Source organism: Rhincodon typus, chromosome 30 (assembly GCF_021869965.1).
Source record: "Rhincodon typus isolate 14 chromosome 30, sRhiTyp1.1, whole genome shotgun sequence".
In the NCBI taxonomy this organism is placed as follows: Eukaryota; Metazoa; Chordata; class Chondrichthyes; order Orectolobiformes; family Rhincodontidae; genus Rhincodon; species Rhincodon typus.
The window spans coordinates 24,523,732-24,534,453 of record NC_063361.1 but is presented as its reverse complement, the minus strand read 5'-3'; the positions used below and the strand labels follow the sequence as shown (position 1 = coordinate 24,534,453).

The window sequence follows — 10,722 nt, the reverse complement described above, 5'->3', positions numbered from 1 at the left end:
CTCTCCACACCACTTCAACCACATACCACCGTGCCCCCCACCCCCAGTCTTTATACAAAGAAGCACAATATTTCCAGACTTTAGGTTGCAATGTGGGAGGTGTAATTTCAAAATCCAAATGGATAGCTTGCCAAGTAATAGTTTAAGTAAATGAAATTGCATCCCCTTATCAAGCTGGAGAAATGTATTTCTGGCCTTTTTCTATAAAAGTTTCCACTGATAAAATCAGATGCAACTCGTTCTATTTCTTAGTCTTAATCCTGTATTACCAAAAATGCCCCCATACAATGTTTTAGTAACTGTGTTTTGTTACATCACAAAGCATGATGATTTATCTTTTCAATGGGACAGGGAATTAGTGGAAGCGTCAGTTTGTAATTGCTGCTGTTGTGTGTAGTGATATTCAACATGTGGCCAGAATGCAGTACCATTCATCAAAAATGAAAAGTAAATATTTACTTTCTATGACTGAACTGTAAACTAAAGGGCTAATAGCTGTTGTGCTCAAATCCTAGCCCTTACTTTCTCAACTAAATCAACTGAGTGACAGGTATTTAGAAATCTGTCAGCAAAGGGAATTTTTATTGTCCATATGTTTACAATTCAAACGTTGACTGTAACCGCAGATTGTTCTCTACTGTAGAACATAGTTTGTGCTTGAGGTGTGTGCTAAAATAAATTGAAGTTTGAGAGGAAATTTGGGCTCTCCCCTGACATTCTCCTGCCAGTGAAAATGTGGCAAAGAGTAATTTGCTCACAGAGTTCTTAGCGTGTTTGCCTTTTTGAAATAGTAACCATTCTTTGCATGTGTGTGAATATAATGTAAGCAAGAAGGCGGAAGTAATGACTGAAATATCAAGTTAGATTATAGATATTGTAAGGACATTCCATATCCTGGTGCTCATGGTTTGGGGTTTTAATATTTTATTATCAGGTCCATCTTAGCAGGCGACAAAATTGTCTGATTCACAGCTTCAGTCTATTTCTACAAACTGAGCTGCTTTCGATCTTGTATAGTGCCTCTTGGTGCTTTTACTGTGGGTTCAGCAATAAATATTAGGACACTTAACCCAAATTTGTCAGTAATTGCTTTTTTTTTTCAAAAAGCACCAAAATTGTAACCAAGGTTCCATACAGTGTGGAGCTAGAGGAGCACAGTGGGTCGGGCAGCATCAGAGAAGCAAGAAAGTCAATGTTTCGGGTTTACACCCTTCAAGCATTTTCTTTGTTGATCCATTGTGTATCAGATAAACCTAGTGAGACTTAAAATTTAAAAAGCCATTTGTCCTTTTTTTAAAAAAAATGTGTACATACATTGTTTGACAAGTTTGTCCAGACATTTATCTGCAAAAGTACAGAACTGATAGTTTGCAGTTCCTCACCACTCTGGAAAGATACTTGATTAATTTCTTCTGGTTTCAGCAATTGCGTTCTGTCCTGTGGTTTACTTCCACAGTCAGTGCAAGGTACAGTGTCACGTAAGGCACCGTGAATGGAATGACTGAAACAAAAAGGAGTTTACAGGATCATCAGTGGCAGTGAAATAAGGTTTCCATGGTGCCAGATTGATCAGGATCAAGAAATCATGTGTCTTTGGACATCTAGTGACAACAACCACAGAAGCTTCTCTCTTGGGATCTGAACAGAGAAACATTGCTAATAAAGTGAGCACACCTTTGATATACAGCTGGGAAGCTAAAACACAGTTGTGATAAGCAATTGGCTTTAATACAATTATGGTATGTTCTTAGTAGATGTATGGTGTTTCTAGATGTGTAATCTAGATGATCATGATGTTGATGTGATGAGGGAGGGAGAAGCTTACTGCCTGATTCATTTACTGTTCTGTGATAAAAGCATCATAAATGGCCTTTTCAGTTTATCAGAGCCTGGAGGCAGTCTGGGAGAGCTTGTTTCCTCCTTACTTGGATTTAATGTTTGTTCCATGCATTCCTGCTGTTCCTCTGAGGGATGTTCCATTTTACTCTCCCCATGGCATTGTAACGAAAGAGACAGGAAGCAACAATGCAGTATGACTATTGACATCTCCAAATGACCAAAATATTTCTCCAGGCCACCTAACTTTTTTTAAAATCATCTGATTGTCTTTTCAGGGAACCCCATGTCTCCTGTAGACAAAAAAAATGCTGGAAATCACTGGGTCAGGCAGCATCCATGGAGAGAGAGCAAGCTAATGTTTTGAGTCTGGATGACTCTTCATCAGAGCTCTAATGAAGAGTCATCTTGACTCCAATGTTAGCTTGCTGTCTCTCTATGGATGCTGCCTGACCTGCTGTGTTTTCGAGCACTTTGTTTCCAGTACAGATTCCAGCATCTGCTGCAGTAATTTGCTCCGACATGGATTTCCCTTTGTTATTTTAGCAGTTGAGCTCAGTTATTACAAGTGCATCACTAGTTAGGGCAGCAGTCTAACTCTTAATTCTGCTTTAACTGTAACAAGTGATGGAATTGATGTGACTTGCATCTGAATCAGCAAATGATGCCTGTGTGCCTTGCATTCACTTCTGCTACTTGTCAAATAAAATATAGACTTTAATGCAATCAGTGCCTTTCCTGTTCACTGAGGAGTAGTCCTGCTCGAAGTTGCTTGTAGAGTGACAGCAATCCTATTTATTACTCAATGTTCGTCATCCAGCTGAACAGAGCCCCTTCCAGAAGGAACATTGGTAGTTAATCCTAGATCAGTTGTCATTTTGAATCTGAGATAGGTCATTTTGTTAAGCAAAGGTTTTAAGGCATATGGGCCAAAGGTAAGTATATGGAATTTAGCCATGATCTCCTTGAATGGTGGAACAGCCTCGAGGGGTAGAATGGCCTATTCTATTCCTTTTTCCTTTGTTCCTAAAATCCAATAAAACTTGAGAATGGTGCATACTTTTGACGCATCTTGTGTATATCAAAATGGAGCTGCTTATAACCAGTATGTTCGTACCAAGTAACTTTTGTTTTATACTGGGGTTTCCCTTTGAGCTGCCACTTGCCGAAGACTAAACGGCGTTGTCTGTGTGTCACTTGCATATGGCGCAGAAGTTAGATGCAGTTGTAATGATGACTGCAACATGGTTCGTTCTTAATGTACGTTATCAAGGCGAGCCACAAATGTCTCAGGGAGCCAATAAATCCTTGTTTGTGCCTGGCTGCCCTCCTCCGGTGTTTGGTTTGCAAATCGTTTCTGTTTTTGAGAATGGGAATCAAATCTTTCAGAGCTAAACAAAAATATTGTCAGACGTTTCCAGGGAATGACATGGTAAAAACGCAAGACTGGCAATGTTACCATGCATCGTACGTCTTACTGTTTTAAAAAAAAGTGGCCTTAAACACTGAAATCTGCCTTGCGACTTAATAAAGAAGCACAACGTTCTCTTGTTATTAGAGCTCAATTTATTTCAAAGGGGGCTGATAGAATGTGAAGTCCCAGGTTAGACAGCTGCGAGCTTCATAGCGCCGTGACTGAGTCTCTGGCTGTTGGGTTGTCACGAATTGAGGTCCATCTGCAGGCTGGATCAAGATGATTACAGACCAGAGATTTGTTGTGAGCGTCCAAAGCTGATAGGTAGGACAATTATCTAATGGTCGGAAATAGTGATCGCCTCCAATTGGTGTGGGATCAGGAGGAGTAGGATCACCTCCCGTGTTTCTCTGGGACTGACATCCCTGACAGCAGCCTGCACCGGATCCTATTGTCCCAGATCAAAAAGAAAGGAAGCCTTACGGGTAGCAGGCCGGTTCTTTGTACTTGTACATAACCTGACGCCTCTTTCAGGCAATGACTAATCGACGTCTTTTGTTTCTCTGTGATCACTTTCAGTCTTAATCGTGGACCTTGAATTTAAAATTGCTTTGATGGTTAACATATGGTGTCGCACATATCGAAAAGATAGAAGTCTAGTAAACTTGGCAAGCAAACTACCAAGTAATGCCAGAACAAATGAGGTCCCGGGGGACTATTTCCTGTCTCCTTTAACTTGTGTAAACTATTTACTTCTAAATATTTTGACATTCTATTTTTTTTTAGATTTTTTTTCTCATTAACCATCTCCACCCCAAACATATTAACCCATTGGTCCATGGGACAATCAAATTAGTTGTGTATAATCTGCTCACTCACTTTATACGGGTGCCAGTCGCCATTCCAGTATTAACCGAAGAATGATAATCTGGATCATATAAAGAAGCTCTGAATTGATTGTAAGTGATTTCAGTGTTTTTTTTAATTTGAGGAACTAAGCTCAATGAAACACTTAGCGGAAAGTGATTTCACATGCAACACAGCCACAAAAAGCAGAACAAATCCACACTGGCCAATTACCATTATTATGCTCAATCATCTGCAAAGTTATGGAAAAAATCATCAGCAGTTCTTCCTACTGCTACAAACAGCACCTTCTCCGTAACAACCTGCTCATTGATGCTTTGTTTGGGTCTGCTACGACCTGCCAGGGCCAGTCAAAAACACAGGAATCATTCTACCATCAGATCCTTTGCAGCATACTGTTCACATTTTTAATTATCTGGTTACTGTGCAGCTAATGTAGCTGAACTATTCAAGTCAAAGGTTCCCTAATGACCTCATCTAACTGCATGTAGACAAACCAGACAACTTGGCAGTACTCAGAGCTCAAAATAAAACTAAAATGCCCCATTTAATATACACAATATAGAATTACAAATCATGCGATACATGGTTCTGTACCCTTCAGAATCCACATTCACAATTGATAATAACATAAGACAAACATTCATAACAATAACTTGGGAATGGGCAAGGGATTGCAATTGAAGGAGTTCAGACACCTGAGGGTTGTAGGAGCTTTAGGAAAGGATGAGGCCCTGGAGGGATTTAAAAACAAGGGTCAAAATCTTAACTGGCAGCCAATGAGGGTTGGCTGACACTAGGGTGACGCGTGTTTGGGATTTATGATGTGTTTGGAGTTTCATATTTCCTCAAGTTCAGTCAAATTTAGAGGTAACTGGCATGAATGAGGAGTTCAGCAGGAGCTGAGGCAGCAGCAGGTTTGGGATATAAGCACTTGATAGCACAGATATGTGGTCAAGGTTCATCATCGGACCAAATACAAACAGTAAAGATGAGAATGGTTTGCATCAGCCCCAGAGTTAGTAGAGAGGGGGATGGAGTTGGCAGTTAGGACAGAGTCTGTGGTGGGGACAGTGGACATAATCTGGTGGAATTAAAAGCTCCAATGACACTATTTCAAAGAAGAGAATGTTAGTGTTCTCTGATACCTGAGCCAACATTTATCCCTCAACATCACAAAGAATGGTGATCTGATAGTTATCACTGCTGTTTGTGAGAACTTGGTGTGCACAAATTGATTACTTCTTTTCCTGTATTACAACAGCAACTGAATTTCAAAAGAACTATGTTGGCTGTAAAATGTTTTGAAATGTCCAGTGGTGATGCATGTAAAACATTATTCACATGAGCCCTTTTTTATTCCACTTACGATCTGTGTGTGCATTGTTGAAAATACTGCCCCAAAATATTAGCTTCCAATGATTCCATAATCCATTGAATTTGGCCCTTTTAATTTTACTTGTTTTACTTTCCAATCATAGATATTTCTGACTCTCAGGACATATTACAATGTATCATTCATACATCTCTGTCTTCCAATTACTTATGCTTCTTGTGCATTTTCTGGTTTACTAATGAACACCAAAGGGTAATGAACATTTCCTTTTATGTCTTCCTTGACACGCTAACTCATTCAATTCTTTCTAAAGTTTGACACTCAATCACCAATGCTTCCCTAGTTTATTTGATTGAAAGAAGTGTCAGTCATCGCTTAATGGTATCACTTTCACCTCTTGAATCAAAAGTTTAATCTCCACTCCAGAGATGAGAATAAGTACAAGGCTGATGCTCCAGTGTTGCTCTGGGAGAGTGTTGTACAGCCAGAGGTGAGGTTCTTCAGATGAGAAGACAGCTGCGTCCTGCAAATGTTAAAATCCCCATTGCAATGGTTGCATTATAAATCAATATTTCAAATAAGAGCAGAAGGGTTTGTCTGTACCTTTAGTTCTGAAGGTGAAGTGTATTTGACTCGAAAGATTAACTCTGTTTGTCTCTCCACAAATGCTGCTTCACTTGCTGAGTGATTCTCTTATTGTCAGATGTTTCCAAGAGCAAAGTGTTTTCTAAAATTTCCATACTAATTATACAACTGTACATAGTTGCAAATGTCTGTGAAGCAGGGTAGGGACATCCTGATGTCATGAAAGTTGTCACATAAATATGTTTTGTTTCTTCAACTACATTCAGCTTTCTATTTATTTGTTAACATTGTCCTCTTGCTCATGCTGTGCAGACTGTTATGATCCCAGCTGATGGTACTACTGGACAAGTCAGATTCCAGAATGAGAAATGGCTCTATCGATTATGTTTATTTTTTTTAATATATGGTGGTCAGTCATTGAAACATTGTCTTATGAGACTGCAAAGTTTCTTTAACAATAGAAGTTTTAGACACAAAAGATGATAACAAAATAAAATAAAATTTCAAATGAAGCAATCTAGATAAAGTTACAGTTTAGGAAAATATCTTAAAACAAGCAGCAAATCCAATTTTTAAACCCATTTCCCAACCACATCAACTTGTACAGATTTAAATTGATATAAATTGCATCGCTACATCAGATATTTAAGTACTATTTATACTGATTCCTGTGGTTTCTTTCCTTTGAGTTTTGGCGTCTTCTAAGGCAAATTCTCACAAAACTGTCAACTAAAATATATTCCAAATAGGAAGAAGGATTAAAAGAGAGGGAAAACATCCATGTCTAAGCAAAGAAGTTAAAGATTACATAAAGACAACAACTAAGGCATACTGTATTACAAAGACTAGTGGCAGGCTGGAAGATTGGGAAACATTTAAAGATCAATAAAGGATTACTAAAAAATGTAATGTAAAAAGAGTAAAGGTAAAATTCTGAAAGAAAACTAGCACAAAATATAAAAACTGGTAGCAAAAGTTTCTCTATATAAAACAGAATAGCTAAAGTGAATGTTGAGTCCTTGGAGAATGAGACTGGGAAGTTAATTATAGAGAACACAGAAATGGCAGCAACATTAAATTAATATTTTGCCTCAGTTTTCATGGTGGAGGACACTAGCACCATCCCAATAGAAACCGACAATGCAGAGGTCATAGAAAAGGAGGAACATAGGGCGATCATCATGACTTGGGAAAAAGTACTGAGTAAACAATTGGGATTGAAGGCAGATGCGTCCTCAAGTCCCAATACCAACGTCTTAGAATCTTAAAGTAAGTGGCAAGAGAGATAATGGATCCATTGGCTATAATCTTCCAAAATCACCTGAATGCAGAAAAAGATTTCAGTGGATTGGAAAAATGCTACTGTAATGTCACAGGGCTCAGTCCTCAGGCCCCAACTATTTGCAATCTATATTAAATTGACATGGATACAGGGATAGAGGTTCAATAGCCAAATTTGCAGATGATGCTAAAAATTGAAGGGAAAGTAAATTACAATAAAGAAATATGGAATTGAGAAATGGATATTGATAGGTTAGGTGAATGGGCCAAAATTTAGCAAATGAAGTTTCATGTCATAAATATGAGGTTGTCCATTTTGACCAGAAGAATAAAAAGGCAACATACTATCTAAATGGAGAGAAAATTCAGAGTGCTTCTCTACAGAGGGATCTGGGTGTCTTTGTGCACAATTATAGAAAACTAGTATGCAGGTACAGCAGGTAATAAGGAAGGCAAATGGAATTTTGGCATTTATTGCTAAAGGAATAGAGCATAAAAGTAGGGAAACTTTGCTAAAACTGTACAAGGCATTAGTGACCGGATGTATTGTGCAATTTTGGTCCCCTTGATGAGGAAGGAAGTTCTGAGGAAGGGTCACCAGACCCAAAATGTTAACTCTGATTTTTCCTTCACAGACCTGCTGAGCTTTTCCAGCAACTTTGTTTTTGTTCCTGATTCACAGCATCTGCAGTTCTTTTGGTTTTTATTAAGGGAGAAAGTTGTATTGGAGGCTGTTCGGAGAAGGTTCACTAGACTGATTCCAGAGATGAGGGGTTTGCCTTATGAACAGAGATTGAACAGCTTAGGCTGATACTTTCTAGAGTTCAGAAGAATGAGAGGATATCTAATTGAGGTATATAAGATGCTAAAGGGGATTGACAATGTAGACATGGAGTGGATGTTTCTTCTTGTGGGGCAATCTTGAACAAGAGGTCATAACTTTAGGATAAGGGATAGCAGATTGTAAACAGAGATGATGAGAAATTACTTCTAAAGAGACATGAACCTGTGGAATTCAGGACATGAGAGTGATGAATGCCAGGACATTGAGTAAATTTAAGGTGGAGATACACAGACTTTTAATTAGTAATGGGTTGAACGGTTATGGAGAACAGGAAAATGGAGTTGAGACTGAGATGAGATTAGCTATGATTGTATTAAATGGTGGAGCCCACGCCTGCTCGTAGTTCTGATGTTCTAACCTATTGTCCATAAAACCCTTGACAAAAGAAGCAACATTTGTATTTGACTATTTTGAAATCCAAACTTGGAAAATGATATGATTATATTCTATAAATAATACCCCTTTCATCGCAAGATGCACGTGTCTGGTTTCATCAAAGCCAGCAACACAAGGATAGCAGACAGCCTGGGTCCTGCTCTCACGGATGAGATTTTGTATATTATTCAATAGGATTGCTCGTTCAAAAATTAACATTCCATTCAGCGAATGAAGGTCACTGTGGAAATCTATGAACAAAATCTGATTTCAATACTGCAAAATTCCTAATTAAAATGATCCCCATAAAGATCTAGTTAGTGCAAAATTTGATTGAATCTAACGCCAAAGGAGGGTTACGGGTTATACTGTAGATTTGCATCATACGGACTGATGGTTAGTAAACAGTTAAACTCTCAAGATCCCAGTTTTCACAGAAAGATATGGGAATCAGATACTGCGGCGTCAAATTGTTTGGAACCAATCAGCGCAATGTTTTCCCTTCAGCTATAAAACGTCTGGATGTTGTTATTCATAAGGTAAACGGGGGAAAGCTGCTTCTCCCGTTCGCCATGAATTTGAAGATTTTGTTCGCTATCTTGGCCGTGGCTCTGGTCGCGATTATAGCCCTAAATTGGATCTTGCTGGTGGGCTTGTCGAAATCGGCAAGCTGTGAGTACGCTAAGTTTACAGGGCTGTTGGAGGAGGTGCATGGGGAGAGGTCTCAGAGTATGGTGTTTGCAGACCTGGACAGTGAGGAACTAACTAGCGTTGTGCAGTATCTGAGGCTCCAACTTAGGGTGAAGCTGCTGAGCTGCATTGAAGCTCTTCCCTCAGACAATTACATTCACATGATCGAACTTCAGCTCCCCCGGAAAAGTGAGGTCTTAAAGTTTTTGGACAGCGGGGAAAACCAACCCAGGAGAGAAGCGAGAGCGGTGGTGGTATTTGGAGATCAAAATGAGCCCAATATCACGGAATATGTGGTGGGACCTCTTCCAAATCCAACCTACCACAAAGACATTACTTCCCAGAAATACCAGAACCTTAGCTTTCACTCCAGACCTATGACAAGCTTCGAACATAAAAAGATTCTTTTAAGAATGGGATTGGAGAAAGCCTCTCGGGTCCTTCTGCAAAGTTTCGGCTCTGATTGGGAAGCTCTGGTCCATCTGGACTCTGCCCCTCGTGGCTTCAAAACGGGTGACCGGGAAACCTGGTTCCCGTTCCTGAGAAACGTTAGTGGCATCTTCATGCACCCCCTGGGCTTTGAGGTGCTGATGGACCATAGCAGCCGCAATATCTCCGAGTGGAAAGTGAAGCAGGTCTTTTACAATGGCCAGTACTTTGACAGCATCGAGGAGCTGGTCACTCAGTATGATCGCGGCACTGTCAAGAAAATCCGACTGCACCGAGAGCAATCTGATCCCAACTATGCATCGCTGAAACCTCACATGAAACATCAGACAGTCTCCCCTTTGCAATATGAGCCTCAAGGCCGCCGCTACTCTGTTGTCCACAACCATGTGAAGTATTTTAATTGGAAATTTGCTTTCCGCCACAGCACTATCAATGGGCTGCAGTTGTTTAATATCCGATTCATGGAGGAAAGGATCGTCTATGAATTAAGTGTGGAGGAGCTCAACTCCGTTTATGGAGGCGACTCGCCCTCCTTAATGAGGACCAAGTTTCTAGACAATCATTATGGCATTGGCAGATCTGCTAACGAACTAGTCAGAGGCGTGGACTGTCCGTACACTGCGGTCTTCGTGGACACTGTTCACTTTACAGAGAGTGAGAAACCAGGGCGGATCAGGAATTCCATCTGTATCTTTGAACAGAATAAGCAGATGCCCCTGAGGCGGCACTATTCCAGCTGGTACACAGCTCCCTCTTACGGGGGGCTGGCGGACTGCGTGCTGATCATAAGGTCAATCTCAACCGTGGGCAACTATGATTATGTGTTTGATTACATATTCCACCACAACGGCGTGATTGAGACCAAGGTCCATCCGTCAGGGTATGCACTGACATCATTCCTCTCTGAGAGTGGTCTTCAGTACGGAGCAAAACTTGAAGAGAACCTTTTGGGGAATATTCACACTCATTTCTTGCATTTCAAGGCTGATCTGGATGTAGCGGGTAGGTTACAAAGTAAGAGATAGTAGGAACTGCAGATGCTGG

At 40.1% G+C, this 10,722-nt stretch overlaps 1 protein-coding gene across 1 annotated transcript in view; it reads left to right on the top strand.

Annotated features, from left to right (window-relative positions):
• Nucleotides 1-9,070: 9,070 nt before the first annotated feature.
• LOC109912274 (retina-specific copper amine oxidase-like) overlaps nucleotides 9,071-10,722 on the top strand; it is a 26,837-nt gene continuing 25,185 nt past the window's right edge. The window contains exon 1 of the mRNA XM_020511674.2: nucleotides 9,071-10,680. Coding sequence (XP_020367263.2) covers nucleotides 9,111-10,680 — 1,570 coding nt within the window. The 5' untranslated portion in view covers nucleotides 9,071-9,110. The remainder of the gene's footprint in view (nucleotides 10,681-10,722) is intronic.